Here is a 22,770-nt window from a genome sequence, read left to right as displayed (position 1 = left end):
GTAAGGAAGTCATTTCACTTTAATGAATTTTGAAATAACATTAGACGTCGTTTACTTTTCCTTTGTTTAATAACATGTGATGGTAATGTACGAGTGGTGACGACAGGCAGGCAAGATCGCAGACAAACAGGCATATATGTCGAACTCAAAAACTGTTCATAGGGCGAACTCGCGCACTGAATAAATAAATAAATAAATAAAAACATGGCGGTGCGATATCGGCAAGTGTGCTCGACGGTCGGCTAAGATCAAAATGCTCGTCGCTATCGGCCACGCTCAGTTTGTAGGTGACTGCCTGAAAAATGAAGTGCCTGAAAAATCGACAACAGTCTCGAACGTCGCAGATACTGTTCCGCGCGGTTACAATCTTTCCAACAAAATATGGCCGTGTCTGGCGTGACAAACAAAGTGATAAGGCCGAGTGCCGGCATCAAGGAACAAGCAACTTGGAAAAAACAAACATTACAAAGCCTCGCATCTCTGCAGTGCTTCTGCGATGATGCCGTTGACAAAGTAAATTTTTCAGAAGAACGGCAGACTGGGCGAGTTGGTGTCCCATGGTAACAAGAAGCGCTAGACTAGACAACAGGGCCAGAAAGAGGAGGAGACAAACACGCCGCTGATGAGACAAACTCAGCGCCGTGTTTGTCTCCTCCTCTTCCTGGTCCTGTTGTCTAGCGCTGTTTGAATTTTCTTTTTACCATAAAATCCCTCAGAGCTCCCGCTCTCTCACAGGGTGGAGTGGAGGCGATAGCGGCACTCTTTCCTCTCGCTAGAAAGAAAACAGGCCGCGTTTCAATCCTTTCAGAAGCTCAGTGATGAAAAACGAAATAGGACAGTTAAAATGAAGCAAAGAAGATAGGCAGCAGGACAGAGTTTCGCTAGCAGATTTCGCTTAGACAAACGTGAAAGGAGACACGATCTCTAGCCTTCGCTGAAGCACTGCAGTCTGCAGATTAGCATGTGTTTTGCAACCTTGATCGTATTTATTTTTATGCGTCACTTAACTCAGAAGTGCAGCACTGATTACAGCTGAGATTAGACGTGAAGGCCCACAGATTAGACATTTAGCGCGCTAGCGCTAAGACCCCCACTCACCGATTTCGTCATTGTCACTCAGGGGAAAAATTACAAAGCATGATCAGTGACTCAGAGCAGAACGGTGGGTGTAAAAATTAATATGCACAAAACTGAAGTAATGCTCAGCAGTCTCGGAAGGGAACAGCAGTTCACAGTTGGTAGTGAGTTGCTGGAAGTGGTAAAGGTCTGCTTAGGGCAGGCAGTGACCGTAGATCGACATAACGAGAGCGAAATAACGAAGAGTAAGAACGGGGTGCAGCGCATTTGGCAGGTTCTCTCAGATCATGAATGGCAGTTTACCGATATCCCTCAAGAGAAAAGTATACAACAGCTGTACCTTACCGGTACTTTTTTACGGGGCAGAAACGTGGAGGCTAACGAAAAGGGTCGAACTTAAATTGAGGACAATACAGCCAGCAATGGAATGGAAAATTGTAGGTGTAACGTTAAGGGACAGAAAGAGGGCAGGGTTGGTGAGGGAACAAACGCGGGTTAATGACGTCCTAGTCGAAGTCAAGAAGAAGAAATGGGCTAGGGCAGGGCGTGTGATGCGAAGGCAAGATAATCGATGGGGGTTAGGGTAAAATAGATATCGAGATAAGGCAAGCGCAGCAGGGTGCGCCAGAAAGTCAGCTGGGCGGATGAGATACGACGGAGATATGATGGCTGCAGCTGCCAAAGGACAGGGTTAATTGGAGATATATGGGAGAGGTCTTTGTCCTGCAGTGGGCCTAGTCAGGCTGATGATGACTGGCTACCTGGCCACTGTCCTTAGGTCGACCGGATTGTGGCAGTTCAACTGATGACTGGTAGCGAGAGGTTGCTCGTGAATAGCAACCTGGGCCGTATACAAGGCCCACCGCTGGCAGCACCTGTCATCGCAGGGCAGTGGCGCATCTCTTAACCGCTGCACCACTGCTCCGGGAGGGGTATGAGGACTCACAGCCATCTATGATTGTAGAAGAGAATGACCAATTCCGCGATTAGCGGCATTTGCCCGTTAACGCAATTGCGTTGTACCCTTAAGGCGGAGCTTAGTCCGATTTCGCGGATCTTTGTTTGAAGCCTGCTTGACCCTCAAAACCGAGCCTCGAACTAAATAAAGTGAAGCCGAAGTGTCAGCGCACGTAATTTTCATTTGGCCTAACCACGCTAAATCGTCCGTCAGTTTTTTTTTTTTGTGTGAGGAATGTTTGCCTAAGCGTCTTAACTCCTAAGCTGTGTCAAATAATAAAGTTAACTTGAAATTAGGCAGCTATTGTCACTTGAGTAGAAGTTTCCTTCATATGTGCCTTCATATGCGACAGGCTGTTTCAAGTAGACTGAAAGGAGGGAAAATAAGTTTATTTTAACAGCGAGCTAGAAGTGTAGCAGCAACTAACTTGCCCAATTTTCTGTCCTTCTAAGTTTACTTCAACAAGGACGGGCCTATAGGGGAATGGGAAATACAATCTCTCCGCTGAGGAGCTTTATCTATTCAAGACTCTATCTTCCCGCGTCAGATGTTGAAGGAATGCCTCTGCGGCAAAGTGCCAGAGACTCCGCAGCGCGTTATGCTGTCTTGGCCAGACCCAGTCGTCGCAGGGAGCGACGTGTTCGGGTCGCGGTATCTCTCTCATGCAAACGTTGGCGGTCCCGATATAGGCTCCTTTGCACCGGCCGAGTGATTGATCGATGTGTGCTTGCGTGGCTAAGCAAGACGGTGGGTCCGCGACGCACAGCGTGTATATCTGAGGGCTTTGCTTTGGCTTCGAGCACCTGGGACGTGCGCTGAAACCGCGGCACGCGGCTCTCTTGGCTTTTTACCTCTGCCGAAATTTGGCCGCTGCAAGGTGAACCTAACATTTGATGCCTTTCAGTATAAAAGTGAACGTATGCCCCGGCTAGCCATATACTCTTTGCAGTTGCTAAGTAATGGGTGAGTAGTAATTAATTAATTAGTTATTAATATACTCTTAGCAGTTGCTAAGTAATGGGTGATTAGTGATTAGTTAATTAGTTATTGATTGGTAAGCAGAGAAAATAAAAACGAAAACGTAAGAACTAAACAAATAAAAAGGGAAAACTAAAGGAAAAACCAAAAATAAAAAGTAAATAAAAATGAACTAAACGTTAAACAAAAATAAAAAAACAAGAAATAGGTGACGTGGAAAAAAAACCCCGCGTTCTAGAAAGTTCCATGCTTTCGCATTCCTGCACGTAAGCAAACCTGAGTGTCCTCGGAATTTTTAATAATCATCATCATCAGCCTTACTACACCTACCGAAGGGCAAATACTTTTCCGATATCTCTCCAATTAACCCGGTCCTGTGGTGTGCTGGTGTCCAGAAGTTGTACAAGGGTCAGTGCCGACAAACAGAAGTCTGCCTGTATCGATATATTACGGCGTCCTAGCGACAAAGAGACCACTCCTACCGAAAACGGAGCTTTTATAAGCTAAAGCAGACCAAGAACCCAAATACCGGGTGTCGCCATCAGCGGCCGATTTCGGAAGTAAACTTGCCATCTACAAACCTAATTTCGTATTGTACTGCCGTCTGCACGTGTAGTGTAGTCAGTGCTGTCGAAAGGAGCCTTGAGAGCAAGCCAATCTGCGAGTGTATCGGCGTTTCAAGTTTATCGGTGCCCAAGCCCTGCGTATCGTTTTGACGCAACAGCGTTCAGTGTCGTTCAGCGGAGAACCCGCGGCGGCGTAGTTGGCGTGTCGAGAAAATGCGGATTGGTCGAGAGGGTCGTGACGTCACACGTGGAGCTGCGCAGTTGAAAAGATTTTAAAACAGCACATAAATTGCGGTTATAAGCTCGCAACATGACCGAAACGTTATGACATGTTTGAATGTAAAGTAAATTAACTGCGTTGAAGAGAAAGCTGTAGGTCATTAGATGGGCGTCGAACCTGCAACCCTTGGGTCGCGAGTCCGACATACTACTCCTAGGCCATCGGTGCAACTTCGTTCGACATGAAGGGAGATGTTGTGTGTTTTATGGTGAGTACAACGACAAAAATAAATAATGAAATAAAGAAAATATAAATGCATAAACTAAATAAATAAATTCAATGAATTTTATTTGAAATGATTGGGCTACGATGTGACGAGTGACAAATCATTATGTTATGAAGAAAGAAGGAACAGCGTCCGTGTCTGCGAAGTGGTGCCCAAAGAGGACACTGCAGCTAGGCCGCTGAAGGGATCACGTCGCGCCCCGAATTTCTGTCATTATCTGCATCTTACGCCTCTTAGTTGCTCCCTGTTCTGTGCCATTTTGCACACTTTGCCTTGGCGAGAATGCCTTCCTTGTTGTCTCTTTCTGAATTCCAATTATTTATTCCCCTCCTCAAGTTCTGCCTCCGTTTAGTGCAAGTTCCGGGTTCTCAGGGAGCTGCGAGTGCCGCAGAGTATGGCACTTCTCTTTCCCTTTCCACATCTTTAGTTTCCTTTCGATGTCTCCGAAGGGGGTGCTGTGTCTCCCCTTTCCTGATTTCCCTTTCCCTGCATCTGTCTGCCTCTTTACAATCCCAATGGATGATCGGAGGTCGCACTTATGTGGCCTCTCCATACGGAGGTCAAGTTCACGAGTCTCCAGTAATATAGATCCAGTGACTCCAGAGTCTCCGTTCGTTTCGCTGGTGCCGCGAAGGGCGAGATACCCGCGAGTGCATTCTCACCTTGAGTGTTTGTCTTGGCGCGATGCTGCGCACTCCCTCTCCGCTGCCTGTCTATTCGCAGGTTCTCGAACACCATGGAAATCTCCCAACCTCCGCTGTATCTGGGCGCACTCTGCGGCTCATACGAGGAGCAGCCATCGGCGACGCCCGAGCCGATTTTGGGGGAAAAAGAAAATGAATCTCGACCAGGCTGAGTGGCTGGTTCGACGTTCGCGCCGCACTCGGGAGCCACTCGAGTCGCTCCCACTGCATGCATATGCCACAGGCTGCGTGTTCAATGTCGGCGCGTACTTGACGAGCAGTCAGTCTCGTATTCATAGAGTGGTTCGCTGCGCTGATATCTTTTCGATCCAACAACTAGTTATCTTGGAAGTTTCCCCGAAAACCCCCTGCGACCTCCACGCTGGACACCGTTAGCTCTGCATGCGGGGAGCTACAGCAGCAACCTGAGTTTCTACTATATATATATATATATATATATATATATATATATATATATATATATATATATATATATATATATATATATATATATATATATATATATATATATATATATATATATATATATATATATATATATATACATTAGGGATATTAAATTATTCAAGGCCACTGATTAAAAATTTAGTAAGTTGGGGAGTCTCATTGAAAAACTTGAATTTATTCAAAGTTGCGATTAAGAACCGGACTTTGAGACCAGTCGCTGGTCTCATATATATGTGACATTTATGGGAAATAAATAAATTGCAAATGCTTCCGCGGAGCGCTGGGTCCGACTGCTGCACAAATGCATTCCCACTGACTGCGGTGGGTGACGGATATTAACAGCGCCCGTGCTCGGCTCTTCGTTGTCTTCCGAGGCCCCCCCGCACTGTCGCGTGTTGTTGCCGTCATTTTGTTACTTCCTGCGGAACTGGCACGTGCCCAGGACGGGAGATTGCCCGCGGCGCTCGATGCTGCGCCTCAAACAAGAAAGGCGACGAAATTCCTGCTGGCAGATAAGTTCAATGGCGCTCATGTATTCTACCGAGACTTTTTCTTCGTCTCGTATTCATGAAATGAAATGAAATCAAAATTTATTCGCCTCCATAAGGTAAATCACTTTTCCTTTGTTAGACCTAGGAACAGAGTGCTTGTGCAGACAGCAAGGTGAGTCATCGAACGTGGACAAAAATTCCCCATAAGTACAAAAAAGTGAGATACTGCATCAGTGCATTCGTGTTGATGCACACTATTTTTCAAAATTATGCACGCAACTTGAGCTCCCGAGAATAATACTCGAAAACAAAGGAAGCCAAAGGACATCATAAGATTAGCTCGAAATGAGTCGCATCAAAAAACACCGGCGACTGTCGGTGTGTAGAAGCAAAACACAAAGAAACAAAGCAAAGCAACTTTCAACACGCAAGCTGCAATCACTGATGTACTTACCTGGAGAGATAAGCACCGCTTTGTTATTGCTTCCTTATTGTTTCCTTATCGGGTATTCCTCCTCTTATTTCGAGCTTATCTTGATAACATGGATAACCCAACCAGCCATGCATGCTGTGTGGGCGTACGCTATGCGTGGCTATGTATATGTATACAGTGTGTGTACGCTTACAAATGTTCGCGTGACTAATTCTGCTTTTATCTCTCTGAGCTTGCATGTGGGTTTTTAAAGACGCTGCATTATTCATTCGAAAACCGTTAAAGCTTAAAGGGGGACACTTGAGGACGAGTAAGAATTGGCCTGTATCGATAGTGTACCGCGTTCGAACCACAGATGGACCACTCTAACTAAAAAAGGAGCTTTTATAAGCTAAATAGTCGGATGAAGCTTCAGAACGAAGGGGCGGGTGCCCCTCAAAGGAGGCCTTCCAGCCAATGGCGTCGAGCGATTTTAATGACGCCGCGGTTAATCCGAATGAGCTGTGGTTATCCCTTCCATTTCACGCTAGCAGGTCCCGGGGTCAAGGAGAGGAGGGGGAGAATCGGTCGACGCCTTTGGCTGGAGAAGCGTTTGCCGCTTCGTTCTTGAGTTGTATCCGACTATAGTGAAGACCACTAAACGAAACACGCGTTTTTAGCAAAATTCATGCATCGGATTTTTTTCGTCGCTGATCTCAGAAGCCACGCTACAGCGCCATTCACTTCAAAACGGCGGAAATCCTCCCGTTTCGGTGTGCACGGTTGTCAGGAATTCTAATCGACTTGGGGGAAGATTTTTAAATCCGATTTCCTCGCCGATAAATGTTTCTTTTGCTGCGGGACGAACGTCAGCATTGCCAGAAAGAGGCAGAAAATCAGCTTTTACTGAGAACAATTGGATGCAGTTATCCCTAGTGCCCGCTCAATTAGGATGCATGTTTTGCCTTTTCCAGGGTTAAAAAAGTACAGGGTTGGTCGAAAATTCCCGGGCCGCAGGGTCTGCTTTTCTTCGGTATATCCTGGCAGTCGAGGTGCCGATGACTTCTTCCGTCCTCTGCAGATATTTTGAGCTACAGAGGTGTCGAAACTGTCTTACTATTGTGCTCAAAAGCAGGCCCTGTGGCCTGGTTGTGCTTGTGTTGGGCTTGCCATTTTATGAAGCGAAAAAGCTTCACTACGCTAGGTACAGCGGTCATCGCGTAGGCCAGAGAATGACCTTGAACGACCTTCAGCCCAACGTTACGTTAGCCGTGTATGACCATATGTGATACAGTTATGATGTCGAACCGTTGACCCATGACCTTTAGTTGACCTTTGACATTGGGTGACCTTTGGGTTGGCCTTGAGAACATCCGTTGGGGTGATGTGAGGCCACGTGATGACATCCGATGGGGGTGTCGTAAGACCGTGTGATACGACGTCGTAGCCGCGTGGTCGTGTGGGTATTATATATAGGACGGCTGTCGCGAGCGTGTAGCGGAGCTGCCACGGACGAGCCTCAGACGCTTAGCAAGCGTCCTTGCTTTTCGCTGAATTCCAGGGTTAGCCAAGTTACGCCACTGCAAATTTTTGGTGAGACTACTTCTTCGAGCTTTCAAAAAATCATTATAGCATACTGCCAAATGTAATCTGTGTCTCTTGACCAAGGAAAGATACCGTTTATGGGCGTACCGTGTCTAGAAGTCTGTGCCTTTGGCACTCCCATAAAGAAATTACCTGCGGCCGTCTATCTAAAATTGCATGGCAAGCTATGTCCGTTCTAAGGTCGTTTATGGTCTGCTATACCGAGCCGAAGAAGTGCTTTTAGCCAGCTATTGAAAAATCTGTGCCACTGGGGCTATAGTTTCGGAGCTATACACATTAGGTTTAAGATGGATTTGGAACAGCGTATGTCCCTGAAACTATAAACCAGTACCGATACAATTTTCTTTAGCAGCCTACAAAGAGGTGAATGGCTCAAAATCTATAGACTTCATGCCGTACAATTGGTGGTCTTACAGCACTTTATCAACGGCTATCTAAATTTTTATTTGTGCACTGTATAGCCGTGTTTCTTTGTTTCTTGATGCGAGCTGACTGTGTATATACAGTATGCTGCAGTGTTTCCCGCAAGTCTTTGATGACAACTCGTTGTAAGCTCAATTGTCGCTCTGTAGCAGTGAGCGAAGCGTTTGCAGCGACTTCGTGGTAAACCATTCCCGTCACCTCGTCTCACTAGATTTATCCTGCCCATGTAAACTAGATCATCATCGCAATTTATACGACAAGCTAAATTCCAGGACCATGCTTGGAACATCATTGATTTTTAACACCGATCGCTACTTCAACCGCAGCCTCTTCTAAGATGACACAAACGAGGTTGGACGGAGCATCCTCTAAAAAAAAAGAAAAAAAAACGTGTCTACTCCTGTAACGTTCTATGCTTTCGAGCTGCATTGTGAGGCTTGTATCAAGGTATCTTCGCTGCAGAGCGTCACACTGTGCGTGCGTAGCAAGTGTCTCTGCACACGCTGTGGGCGGAACCTAACCTCGTATTACTCAGCACTCTGTCAAGGGCTCTTGGTGTCCTGAATTGGCGAGAAATTTCTGTCATCTTGTCTCCAGTGTTTACGACTGACATGCAATCGAAACTTAATGGCCGCTGAGGTTAGGTTATATAGGTTTGGTTAGGTTAGGCTAGGTTAGGTTAGGTTAGGTTAGGATTAATTCATTCATTTATTCATTCAAATTGTCGTTCTTAGTAAAAACGGATTCCACGGCTCTTCCTGACCGGGCTAAAGGTTCGTCCGGCAGCAAGAGGTGCATCTGCTGTCGAGAAAATTGGATTTAAAAATTATTCCCGCTGCTCAATTCAAACTCGTGACGCCAAGACCGAAAATGACTCCATGATCACTGTTTGGAAGTGGATAGCTGTGTATCCTAGCCTCGGGGATCCGCACCCGTACAGCGGTCTCGACGTGACCGTAGCTTGCTTACGAAGTGGGCCGGGTGTGACGACACATGTATTTCGCTTCGGACCTTTTTTTATACCTCATAAAAGAATCACTTTCAGTCAAAGTACACCTTAATTCTCTGTCATTAGAATGCAGTAATATATCAATGAAGGCACACTTCAGTTGTCATCAGCCTCCTTTAATCTCCTGCTTCATTGGTCAAACGTGCGCTGTCCACGCATGGAGTGTCCTCTACAGACAGTCGAACAGAGAGTTGAAGCCAGGTTTTACTGATTCCCCAGCTGAGCGAACAAACTACGGCTTCCCAACACGAGCCATTTATTTTCATCAAGGTTTCATGTTTATCGATTCAGCGAAATTCCCCAATTAACGTAATTTTGCGGCTCCCGCCAAATTCGCGCAGTCGGTCTCGAAGCTGTGCGGTTGCACTGTCACAGTTAACAGCTCAGCCGAAAGTATGCTTAGTTTAGGTAGACTGGAAAATGAACCTATTATAAAGAAAGCTCTTCTCTGCCTGCGCCTCTAAACTGGAACAATCTAGCTGAAAGGACTGCAGTCAGCCTTTTGATAGAGAGTTGTACTTTGTCTGATAATTAATTAATTAATTAATTAATTGCCTCTCATTCCTAATCGCGATCGATCGAACAGTTTCTCTGCAATACTAAATAAACAATGGGCTATCAAACGACTCTCTCCACCCGGCTTCCCGTCGGGCTGCCACATGGTTTGGATATGTACTCACACCCCTCACCTTCCCCCTTCCCCATCCCCCTACCCGAGAGGCATGGGAGACTGCCCTCCTCAACTGCTCCTCGCTTGAGTCCCAAAGGGCCCTGGTACAACGGGCGCGAGACGGGGCCTCGTCGTGCAGTGTCACGGACTAAGGTCACCAACCATGTAGCAGGGTCTTGTGACTCCCAAGCTCTCTTTTTGAGCATTACAAGTTTTTAACCACCACCACCGACGAGCACCTTGGAAGACGACAAATTTCCATACGCAGTAGCAGCCAATCTATTTACATTTATTTACATGGGCAGCAGAGCGGCAGTCGCCGGTCGCAAGCACGTCATGCGCAAACGCTGTCAACACGGCGTGCGACGCAAGGGCGGCGACTGCAGAGATGGCACGTTACGCTTAAAAGCTGTCTATTGCTCTTTTCTGCGCAGCACGCAGCGAAAGCGGGGAATCATAAAATGGAAACCACCTCTTCCTTACGTTGGTCAGGCGCGCCACTTATGCCTGACGATACCGCTAGGCGACACACAGAGGTGAAGCACTGGCCATGTATGGCACCGCCTACCTTCCTATTCGCTGCGTTTTTAGCGATTGCTGTGTTCGAAAAAGTCCGCCTGAGGTTCTAGCTATCGCTTGTGGTGGTTTTTCGCGGGCTAACAGCTGCAGAATATTTCGACTAGCAACGAACAGCCAAACGCGTACTTGCATCAAAAATATATGCAACGCTAAACTATTTATTTAGTAAAACTTGGCGCTTGGCTAGTTGGAAGGTTAGACTTTTAAAACAAAATAGCGGCACGCAAGCGACCCCAAGGCGACGCTAAGACGAGAAGACGTGCATCAACGCTCCGTGTCTTTTCGTCATCCTGTGGTCGGTTGTGCTGCGCTATTTTAACATTAAAAGCCTATATGTTTGCTCCCAGGTGTCGCGACAATACGCAAGTCCCAAATTTTGAGTCAATGTTATTTTTTTATGTATATATGGTTTACGAGGAGTTCACTGTTTTGCGTGCCCAGACTCGTGCCGCTCGTGCGTCGCAAGTCGTACTGAGAGCGCCCGCGCGCGGGCAGGTCGGGTGGCGAGGCGGCGAGCGCAGGCTTGGACGCCGGCTTGCATCGGGGGCGTCTTCTCGGCGGCCACGTCATCGGTGGCTGGTGCGTGCAGACTCGGCTACAGTGCGGGGGGAGACCGTAGTTGCGCTGTGGGGCGGTTGCAGAGCCGAGATGGGCGGTGGCGACGACCCGGGGAGCTGGGCATGAAATGGGTGCAAGTCGTCACACGAGGGGGGTCACCGAGCAGAGCTCATCAATCACAGAAGCTGCGAAAACGTGGGAAAAGGAACCCTTTGGTATCTGCTGCGGCTACTTTCTGAAAGTTGCTTTATTTATTTTATATGCATACTGCGGTCCCGCGAAACCGAACAGGTCAGAAAACGAGACATTGACAGCACACACTTGACAATGCTGAGGAATGCATACGCATAAACGATGCACTTGGGTAAGAAACGAGGCAAGCCAAAAATGACACGCAGTAATTCCATGACTTTTGAAAATGAGAAAAAGCGCACATATTCGACAGAGAACAAAAAAAAAATGAACACAGACTAAGACAGCAGTGGATCGAGTTTCGGAGTGATAATCAGTACTGAAACATGAAATAGAAAAACCGCACTTAGAGACGGAGGCATTACCTATAGGAGCTCCATGGTCAGGTTGCATGTTTTCTGGCACCTGGCAACAAGAGTTCCGCAATACCTTTACGCGCGCCGCCGTGCCTCGTACGACCGGGGCTCAATGTGGCCAGCACAGTTAGTTCCCACTTTTCGAGTAAATTTTGCTGCGGCAGAAGCCTTCCAACGCTTCTCTTCTATCAAGCACGTAGCCAAGCAAAGCGCACTAATGCACAAGTTACCGCGCGCAGGAGGTGCACATATTACGTTCCCATCTCCTTTTGATCGTAAATGCACAATGTTTCTGAAGTTTACTCACCAATCTGCGCTAGTTTACAGGTTTACTATGGCAATTAACAGACAGTTTTAGCGTAGCCGGGCAGCTGTACGGCAAATACGGTAACGCATTGCCGTTGCTACCGTTGCCAGACTTTCTATAGCCACATGTGCCGTACGGTGGCAGTTACCATATATATTTACTGTGTTTACCGTACGGCGGTGCTTCAATAACACTTCTGTTGGGCCTAGTTGGTGCAGGTGATACAGATGAACGATGTGCGCAAAACATTCGACGAATCACATCCACGGGAGAAACACAAGGACGGGCGCAACACTAACAACTATTTTATTCTTCTCACACCAACGCATAGATATACATTTTTCCACACTTGCGCAAGCTAACAAAAATTCCAGTCATGCGAGATTACTGGCCACGATGCGAGCACAAAAGCTTCAATTCGGCGGAGTAAACTGATAAGGAAGTATCGCTTACACATCCGGCGGTGCTAAAACTGGCTAATAACTGCGCTGCAAACGCAGATTGATAAAAGTACCACAGAGGTGCTCGTGCTTTATCTGACATCCACCGCGGTGGCTTGGTGGATATGTTCGCCTGCTGAGTCTTAAGGACGTGGAATCGAACCTCGCCCGGCCGCGGCGGCTGTCATGTTTTCATGAAGGCGAAATGTATTAAAATCCTAAGTGCCTGAGAGCGGGTGCACTAAGTCGGAATGAACACACCTTCCCAGCTTCAGTTAATACATATTGCTTTATAATGCATTGTTTGCTTCCATTTAGATTGGGTACAACAACACAGTCACACCTTAACAATATCAGTCAAGCAGAAATAGCTTTGCGTATTACTGCCAATGAATCTTACACTGACCCTTTGTTTTAAAAATATGCCATAAAAAAATTCACGGCATTTACTTACCTTTACCTTCTAATTAGGTACAAAGCATAATTTTACGCTGGCAACAATCGCCAACTTGCGTCAAAATATGCCCGCCTTCAGACTGCAGTACATGCCGCACAGAAATGTGGAACGTTAAGGCATAGGACTAATTATAGTGACCAAACGCTTGAAAATAATTTACCAGGGTTGTTAAAGATACCCGAAATGAAATAGGCGTTGTAGTCCGGTTAAGGCGCTCGACTTGATCCGGAGTTCCCGCGTTCGAACCCGACCGCGGCGGCTGAGTTTTTATGGAGGAAAAACGCTATGGCGCCCGTGTGCTGTGCGATGTCAGTGCACGTTAAAGATCCCCAGGTGGTCGAAATTATTCCGGAGCCCTCCACTACGGCACCTCTTTCTTCCTTTCTTCTTTCACTCCCTCCTTTATCACTTCCCTTACGGCGCGGTTCAGGTGTCCAGCGATATATGAGACATACTGCGCCATTTCCTATCCCCAGAAACCAATTATTATTATTATTATTATTATTATTATTATTATTATTATTATTATTATTATTATTATTATTATTATTATTATTATTGTAGTCCGCGTTATGAACTCCTCAGAATTAAGTATTTGGTAGCTATCTATACTTAAGCAGCATTTCACCAAACGTTGCCAGTCATACGTTTGTCTTGAGTGCGTTTTCAGTATGTTTGCTTTATATTATTGTCCTCAGAAAAGCAACCTGTGTCCACCTCATGCTCATTATTTATGTGCTTATATCCCTTGTGAAACTAATGAAAACAAAACCTGATACCTGATTTAATATCTGCAGCGGGTCCTTGGACCTAAGATATTAAACTTGTTTTTGGATAATGGCGGAGTGCTCGGCTTGAAGCGTGCACTCTGGCGCGGGTCGGCCCGCTATCGCATGCACTGGCTCCGGGATCGGCCCGGGGCATATTAGCGCGGCGTGTCTTCTCTTTCACTCTTTGCTCTCCTATCATTTACCCCTATGTTCCCTCAGCACGCGGCAGCGTGCGTGGCTCGGCTTGAGCCAGTAGGCAGGCCCGTGCTCTTTCCTTTTCCTTCTTCCTCTCAGATACATCAGTCAGTGAAACTAATGAAGCACCTTTTAAATGCAATAGAGAGAGAGAGAGAAAAGTGGTAGAGGAAAGGCAGGGAGGTTAACCAGAAGGTTGTTCCCGTCGGCTACCCTGCAATGCTTCTGAACCTGCAAAGGGTGTCGAGAGCTCCTCAATGCGCACATTATCAGTTTTTTATCTTAACGTGCAACACATGTGAATCGAAATCAATAAAGAAAGAAAGAAAGAAAGAAAGAAAGAAAGAAAGAAAGGAAGAAAGAAAGAAAGAAGGAGAGAAAGGAAGAAAGAGAAAGAGAAAGAGAGAAAAGAGATACAAAGGTAGGAAGAGAGAGAGAGAAAGGAAGAAAGAAAGAGAGAGAGAGAGAGAGAGAAAAAAGAATAAAGGAAGGAAGAGAGAGAGAGAGAAAGGAAGATAGGAAGAAAGAGAGAGAGAAAAAGAAAGGAAGAAAGAGAGAGAGAGAGAAAGGAAGAAAGGAAGAGAGAGAAATAAATAAATAAATAAAGGAAGGTTCCCGAGCATAAAGCGAGTCGTCCATAATATTGAATCCCCCAATAAAAGAAGAAAAAATAACAATCAGAAAGAAGTGGAAATTGGACAAATCCTTACAGACTTCATGCGTACCATCCTGGCCGCCGTTGTCTCTTCATATCAATATGGAACGTGGAAGGCGGGTCAGTCTGGACCTTCGGCACTCATATCATGGAACAACAAAATAACAAAACGCCATCATGTAATTATATAATATATAATTGGATTTTTGGGGGAAAGGAAATGGCGCAGTATCTGTCTCACATATCGTTGGACACCTGAACCGCGCGGTAAGGGAAGGGATGAAGGAGGGAGTGAAAGAAGAAAGAGAAATAGGTGCCTTAGTGGAGGGCTCCGGAATGATTTCGACCACCTGGGGATCTTTAACGTGCACTGACATCGCACAGCACACGGGCGCCTTAGCGTTTTTCCTCCATAAAAACGCAGCCGCTGCGGTCGAGCGCCCTAACGTTACACTGAGCCACCGCGGCGGGGCAAAAGGCCACCACTGAGCCATTTTTATTTTGCACTTCATTTTACTGGAGCTCTGCACTCAAAATACAGATAAGGAAGCATGGGGTCATAGGGCAGTCGAATTTTTGTTTTCATCGCTTCCCACAGCAACGCGACAGAAATACGTAAGTTCGAATGAGCTCTGTGGACTATATTACCCTGTCCACCGCCCGACGAGCGAGGTTCCATACTAACGAGGCACAAATGCACCGAGAATGTTAAGCCCGAGAAAAATTGCCCGCAAATTGGGTCGCCCATATTAACGACGACGGTATTAAAGGGACAGTGCGAACAGCGTACTGCACTGAGTTTTTATTCTTAGTGAAAGTTAAATGCCTGGTTATGACGACGTTTGTCCGGCATCAAGAGACGCATTTCTCGCAGCAAGCTTACAAAATTTCAGTTCAAATATTTCCCGCCACTTGATTCAAACTCTTGACAGCCACAGCGAAAATGACTTCGTGATCACCTTGATGAAGTCAATAGAGCTGCAGCGTAGCCTCTGGGATCCGCGACTTAAAAAAATGTGGCGACGCATAACAATTTGCTTCCGAAATCGGCCGGTGATGGTGGCACCTGTATGTCGCTTCTCAGCATATGCTAGCTTATTTATAAAAGCTCCGTTTTCGGCGAGAGTGGTCTCTTTGTCGTTATAATACGGTGATCTATGGATGCAATCTGTCCTCAGGGTTGCATTTACGGGGCACGACTGTATACTCTGAAGAGGCGACAGCCATGGCTACGGGCACTCAATTACAACTCGTCGGGCTACGCGAATACCGCGCTACATCTGTTGCGGACTGACAAGTGCTCCCCAGTCCGCCTCCCTCCATTTCGCGAGAGAACGGTGGCAGAGCGCGAACCGAAAGCGGACCGAGAAGTGCGCCATGACAAAGCGAAGAGAGAGAGAGACGTTGCAAGCAGTGGAGTCGGCGTACGCTCTCCACGCAGCCGTAGCAATCTGCCAGATGGGCGCCAACCGTAACGGGACTATACTCCGCCACGAAGCACGCGAAACGAGGAACTGGCGGACGTGACGCGAGTGCCCCGACTGCCGCTGGTGCTGCTAGCTGGGCGACGGCGGGTGTTGTCGGCAGAACGCTTTCCTCGTGATTAGATGCCGTTCACGTGTCTACGAATGCGGTCGGTGCGGCGTCCTTGACCGACGATGAAGAGGCAACGTACGAAAGCGGAGTGTGACAGTGATGGGAAGGGCATCCTGGTGTGGACGCGAAGAGGAAACAAAGCGAAATGAAACAGAACGAAATAACCCCGCGGGGAGAAGCGCATTGTCTCTAAGTAGCGACAAGTGTTTCTACGGCTGCCATTTTCTTCCCAGCGTGGTCGTCTCGACTTGGGCGCACAGCAGCAGCAGAACGCGACGACCAAGAAAGCCGACGGGAAGAAGGTCATGAGCAGTGCCGTCTTTTCTTCGGCCTACTTCGTCGTTGCGCTTTGCCGCTGCAGTGCAGCCAAGCATGCAACAACTACAGCGGGGCTTTCCACGTTACTGCTGCTCCCGTGGCAACGTGGAATATATATATATATATATATATATATATATATATATATATATATATATATATATATATATATATATATATATATATATATATATATATATATATATATATATATATATATATATATATATATATATATATATATTGGTATTCACTAGCAAGAAGCTACACACAGCTTGATCAGCACGCTCAAGTCTCGCATATCCGTACGAAACACTTTTCAGTACTGCGAGCTAACTGTATACATGTCACAAGCTATTAGTAATCTTTCCCGTCTTGTCACGACGGTGAAAGAAAGACTGGCTGTCTTGGCCATTGAAGATAGCGAACGGTTGTGGCTCAGAATTTCTATGAAAGTTTGACGTCTAAGTCTGCTATTCAAAGAAGACTGAATGACTGCAGTTACATGTTGGCGAACAATCAGTTCGTGCGAGCTGCAAACCCGCACGTAGCGATAATGACCACGCTTATATGTTTACGAAGCGAATGTAACTTTTCGCATTTTGATTTGTTCTTTAATGAAGTCCTCCAGTGTGTCTTATCTTAGCAAAGCAGTAATTTGCAGTTTCTAATTCTCGCTTTATCTGCATAGTTTAGACCACAGGTAGTGCCTCTTTTTGGTGGTCGCCTGCTGTCTCCCTTCCCTCGCAAAAACTTCTGCGGACGGCGTTGACAGCTTGAGTGCGTCGGCAGCCTCCGTCGCGCAGAAGTGGGCCATTTAGTTTGGTTTGTGGGGGGTTAAAGGCCCAAATCTGTACATTGGTTATGAGGCTCGCTGTAGTGGACGACTCAGGATTAATCTCACCCACGGCGGGTGTCTTCTACGTGCAGTCACATCGCACAACGCATGGGCGTCTTCGGCATTTCGCCTCCAACGAATCGCGTCCGCCGAGGCCGGTATTGCCGCCGTTGAAAATATGCTGGTGGAAGGAAAGACGCAGTAACTGTCTCACTTCTCGGTGGACAGCTCAACCTCGCTGTAAGGGAAAAGAGGAAGGTGGGAGTGAAAGAGTGAAGAGAGTTAGATGCACCGTATAGTGGAATACTCCGGAGAAATTTCTACCGCACGAGGCTTTTGATTTCATCGGATCACCATGCCTGACTAGGCGGAGTTCCGTCCAACTCTCGATCGCACTGCACACGGGTGCCTCTGCAGTGTGACCGTTAGCTCGAAGAACTATTACAAACAGTGGCAAAGTAACTCGACTGACGACAGCGGTCACAATAAAAACTGGTCTCCGCGGCCATCTACACGTCCTTCGGAAAACGCATTTAGAAAAGTTTATGCCACCCCCCCCCCCACACAATTTTTTAAAGCCTTTTCATGGCGTTGTTCGAATGTCACCACCTCTAAGTACCGTAATTTTCGGACTACAGTTCTCACGCCACAGCTCGCAGGGCTCAGTTCTGGTTCTAAGAAGATTTTTTTTTTTACTACATTGTCTGCATCTGGTACATTGGCGGCAGGGGTCGAGTGTACAGTCCGCGAACCTGTTAGGAGGCTGAAATGCCAATGTTTATCTCTTTCTCTTTTTTTGAGAGCGTAAGTTTTTGCCAGTCTTTAAAAACATTATGCCGAAAAAGTCTTTACAGCGAAAGCTGTAATTTCAGCTCATCTATATAACCTTGCATTCTACCGTCGAATCTACAACGTCAGCAGTAACACCCTAATTAATCAGTGCATTCATTTAATTTAACTTGATTTAATTTATTTCAATTCAACGGCGGCTACGTCCAGACCGAGCAGGCGGCAAAGCAGAGAGAGGGAAATCCCCTCTCCACGTTTAGGAAAAAGAATGGAGAGTGAAGAGAGAGAGAGAGAGGGTGGCATGGTAGGAGGATGCGGTTAAGCTAAGTTGCTAAGCCAAATATATATAACAGCTTTCGCAGACTAATGCGCTAAGCCGGTAAGCTTAACTCTGCAAGTTTTTTTGCTGTGCACGGTGATGACGGAGTCCTTTTCGGTGTGGACGTTTGAATGGAGTGGCGAGGAAATCTTTAGACCCAATTTTCTCAGCAATAAATGTGCCGTTTGCTGCCGGTCAAGTATCAACATTGCCAGAGATAGCCATAGAAACGATTTTTACTAAGAATAAAATTGCAGTGGCGAGAAATTGGAGACCTATAGCTGCTAGGTGACGTGCTTATGCGGTAACCAAGTTCGACGGACCAGATATGGATCTTACCGCTCACTCCAGCCTTCTTCACCGTCGTCAGCTCAGCTGAATCCGACACCTGTGACCTCGAATTGGTCCTGCTTTGATCCCAATGTGTCCGCGTTATTCCAGCAAGTTTTCTAATTTAGTCGCTCCATCCGACTCTCAGACCCCGACTGTGTTTCCCTTTCCTGGGTATGTCCACTCTCAGAGACCACCGGTTCTCAGTTCCTTGTTTTACATTACCCGCTCGGGACGATATCTTCGTTATCAGCTCAAACATCTTATCACTGCCTACAAACTGGGAAAAAAATGTAAAAACCGAAGATCCCTTATCGTGCGCGCCTCTGTTGGGATGTGCTGAGTTGTCTCAGCGAGATAGTGCCGCTAGCGAAAGCGAGAACCGGACAAAAGCCAGCGCTATACAAAACAATGGGGCTCTCTGCAACAGTTTTTTCCGAAGGAGTATCCGTCCATGGAAATGTTTGAACTAGAGAAAGAGTGCACTTGAGCGCCCTCTCTCTTTTTTCAGTTTTAGACTGCGTCGAGTGCATTCACTCGTGGCTCCCGAGTTAAAGTGGCAGAAGATAAACATAACTGGGGAAGCGAAAGCAGTTGCCATCTGACCCGTGACGACTCTGCACCGTGCGCATCCAAGCGTGCGCGGAATATGTTGCCCCAACCTCCTGATTTGAGGCAATAGTGGAATATTGTAAGCTACTGTTATGGAAATTTTGCACGCAATGGTTCACTCTTCCGATGCGTAGCAGAATATTTCTTTTAAAGTTTGTCCATCGCTCGCATAGAGTGCTATAGTTAAGACTGACATAGAACACCAATGGGGAACGTTGTTGACGATATCAAGGACGTTAATAGCGAAAAAATGCAAGCCTTACTATGGCAGATTTGAGGATATTTTGATTGTTATAGTGGGATCTTACAATATATGAGCAAACAATGTGTTCATAAACAACTTCCCGTTTAAAAATGCTCTTGTCCAGAATATCTGGGTATGCCGATGTTCTGCGGTCTTGGCGCTGGCGCAACACCGCTTCTCGCTGACTGGTCAGCATACCGTGGCGTCACGCATGTCGTCACTACAAGGCGCCATGACAACGCGACACGAGTACTAGTGGTCCGAACACGTCACCAGTGACCACATAGTGACGTCACGCGCACCCTACCATAGAAGATAGCCAACTAACGAATAGACAGCATTGCACGTATTCACAACTGCTGCAAAGAACTGTCGCTGAATCTCGCGTTACTCATTTGCTGCCGTCCTGTGATTCAGGTCAAATGTTTAGGGGGCAAACCCCAAGGTGGAGTAAATTTGTAATAATAGGAGCAATGACTCAGCACCACCGCACCTGCTTCGTTCCGGGTCGCTCTGGGTGCCGCACTGCACCTCACCGGCGCAGCCGTGAGCAGGGAAGGAGCAGCGATATATGCTGTCATTATAACAGCCGCACCGACGTGCGACCAGGGACTGAACGTTTCTTCATTTTTTTATTTAGCGAATCCGACTTCCTGACGTAAAGAAAGACACGTACCAGTGAGCTCAGGTGCCACAACCATCACCACATTATACTTTTGCTTCCTCCTGCAGAGTGCGGACTTTTTATTCGTTTAATTGTCCCAGCAGGGTACCTGTAGAGTCGTCCGCAGACACGAAGCGAACACGCCAGGCGCTATTGGTCTGTACAGGACTGCGGGTGTCTTTGAGGTAAACGCGTCCGTGGCTCTCAGAAGCGGATGGACCTGGCTGGCTCGTGCGCTGCACTTCTACTGGAAAACTAGAACCGTGTCTTTGGGATGAATGCAGGCAGGCGCATGCAGCGTTTTTGGAATAATCTACTTCGGAAACCTCTAAACGAAAGCAGGATGAGGCATCTTGCTGATAATGATGATAATTACTGAATTCTTACGCGTCAAAGCCCAAGGGACGGCAATCCGCAGTGGCAACGCAGCTTCGGATTAATTTCAACCACCTGGGGACGTGCATCGCAATCTCAACGCTCGGGCCTTTTTTTACACTTGGCCTCCGTCACTCAAGTAACAAGACTTGGGTGCCCGGTCAAGGGAATCGCCCCGAAAATAGTTCTCCTTCCTTGCGTCGAACTGGAGCGGCCATTGCGGGGGTTGAACTGGCGACCTCCTTCGCAGTAGCGGAACGGCGTTCCGATTGGAAAATAGCGGAGAGAGGCCTAATGCGAGGATGGATAGAAACAGAGATCTGAGGTGATATTGTGGTAATACAACGAGCTGCTCACTGAGCCATGGCCACTGGGCCAGCGTGGCTCATAAAGGGGCCGGCTAAGCGTCGAACGTCGGGCTGTTTATACCACAACTCCGGACGACGGGCGGTTCACGGTCGAGGCTGCTGGCCGCACTGCACGGTGGACGCAGGGCTGACCGAAAGCAGCACCCACCTCGGGCGGGAAAGGCACAGCAGCGGCGGGTACAGCGCGTCCAGGAGGCGGGCGCCATCTTCCCGGCCTAGACGACGGCGCAGCAGGCCGGCAACAGGCTCCACGGGGGCGCCCGCGGGTGCCTGCGCGTCGGGGTCGTGGTCGCCTCCGCCGTGGCGACGGCGTCTTGCGGCTGCTGCAGCTCGCCGGCCGCGACGGTGCTGCTGGGAGGCGGTCCGATGGCCGCAGCCAGCGCCGCGGAGACCAGTCGCGCTGCCAGCCGGGCCTCGGCCCTCAGCTGGCGTCGGGCACCGGCCAGGGCATCGCGCACCAGGCGACCCGCCAGCGGCTCCCACAGCCGCAGCTCGTCCGGCATTGCGGACGGGCCCCCGGCCGGCCAGCCCCCCACGGCGGCCCGCTGCTGATCGATCCGGAGGACGCCTCGGCGGCCGCGGCGCGACCGGGGCGGCGCTGCCGTCAACCCTATGTTCTAGAGGCGCCTGACCGCCGTAGTCGCGGAGCCTCGCCTCAAAAACTAGACCGTTTCTTGCGGTCAATCTTTAGAGCTAACAGATATGCGCGCCATCTCTTAGGTGTTTTATAAACGTTATTACATTGTTTTAGCTTTAAAAATTTTGGGGTATAGTTTACATTATTGTCGAAAGGTTACTCGCCCTTCGCAAGCTTTCGCAGAAAGATCCAATCAGCGTGCCACTTTCTAAGCACAGCGTTTTGAGGGAGTGCTGCGACTGGAGCTATGAGATAGCTCTGCCTCGTCGGCTCTCAAAAGTACAGAGGGGGGAAAAGGGTTGCGGGTGGGGTGGGTAGCGAGCAGCGGTTCCGCGCAATCCGTTCGCGAGGCGTTTATAAAAGATTCACGGCGGCTCTCGTGCAGAACACGGAGCTGACACGCGCAGGCGTGGTTCGTTTAGCGGTGCCTCTCGCGTGCGCCGCCGCGTTGCCATCGACCGTGTGCACGGATATTGCGATGCTCCGGCCGTCGGGAGACGCGGTGATCCGAAAGTTTCCTTTTTTAGAGGGCTCCTCCTTTGCGCTCCTATACCCCCCTGCGCTGTATTGACATGTCGTGCGGAAATAGCCGAAGCTGATCCGGTCCCCTGCGCTGACGAGCGGTGAAGAAAACATTTCGAGCTGGAAATGAAAATTAAACTGTTCTCTACAATGCCGTGGAGGCGACAGGAGCGAATAGGGAAAAGGGAATAAGGGGGAAAATCCTCAGGTAGCACCGAACATTATTTGATATTATAAAACTGATGATGGTGATTTTTTTATGACGCAAAGACGGTTGGGCCAAAGAGCGCCTTGGCACAAGACGTTTCTCGTTATAGTAGTGTCATACAACTGTGAAAGTTGCTGTAACGTTACATGTTACGTTGGAGCGTTGTGTCATAATAATAACATCATGGGCTACTTCGTAAACATTGGTTGACTAAACGCTAAGACGAATAACTTAGGCGTATTTCTGATGCTGTGGTCCAAGTGATTTGTAGATTATCTGAAATCTTCTAATTATTGAGGAGCTTCCACGCTAAGCAATTCACCTTACAGTCCTAGTACGGAATTGTTCAAACACATTTTTTCCCGCGTACTATAGAAATTTGAAGCGCGCTTCCTTTTCAATCAGTGAGTCAATCAACCAATAAATCGATCAATCAATGAAACAATAAATAAATAAATAAATTCCTGGCCCTACTCGTGATCTGCCTTTGAAAGAGTTTTCGGAACCTGTGATTTATAGCTTAAAGGTTTTTACTGTGTGTTTCGTTGTGCTTTCATAATATGCCTTATGTTGTAACAATTTGTCGGTGCAATTT

At 47.6% G+C, this 22,770-nt stretch overlaps 1 protein-coding gene across 1 annotated transcript; it reads right to left on the bottom strand.

Moving 5' to 3' along the window:
• Window positions 1-10,119: 10,119 nt before the first annotated feature.
• LOC144107730 (uncharacterized) lies at window positions 10,120-21,410 on the bottom strand. Its single transcript, XM_077640885.1, has 2 exons — window positions 20,870-21,410; window positions 10,120-11,099 (listed from the first exon to the last, which is right to left on the bottom strand). The coding sequence occupies exon 1, from the start codon at window positions 21,309-21,311 to the stop codon at window positions 21,024-21,026; it is 288 nt and encodes a 95-aa protein (XP_077497011.1). The 5' UTR covers window positions 21,312-21,410; the 3' UTR covers window positions 10,120-11,099; window positions 20,870-21,023.
• Window positions 21,411-22,770: the final 1,360 nt, after the last annotated feature.

This window comes from Amblyomma americanum, chromosome 10, assembly GCF_052857255.1.
Source record: "Amblyomma americanum isolate KBUSLIRL-KWMA chromosome 10, ASM5285725v1, whole genome shotgun sequence".
NCBI classification, from domain to species: Eukaryota; Metazoa; Arthropoda; class Arachnida; order Ixodida; family Ixodidae; genus Amblyomma; species Amblyomma americanum.
The sequence above is the reverse complement of the archived record's forward strand: the minus strand, read 5'-3'. Positions and strand labels throughout refer to the sequence as shown.

Coding starts and splice junctions, on each gene's coding strand:
- LOC144107730 (XM_077640885.1), bottom strand. CDS start 21,311: ATGCCGGACGAGCTGCGGCTGTGGGAGCCGCTGGCGGGTCGCCTGGTG.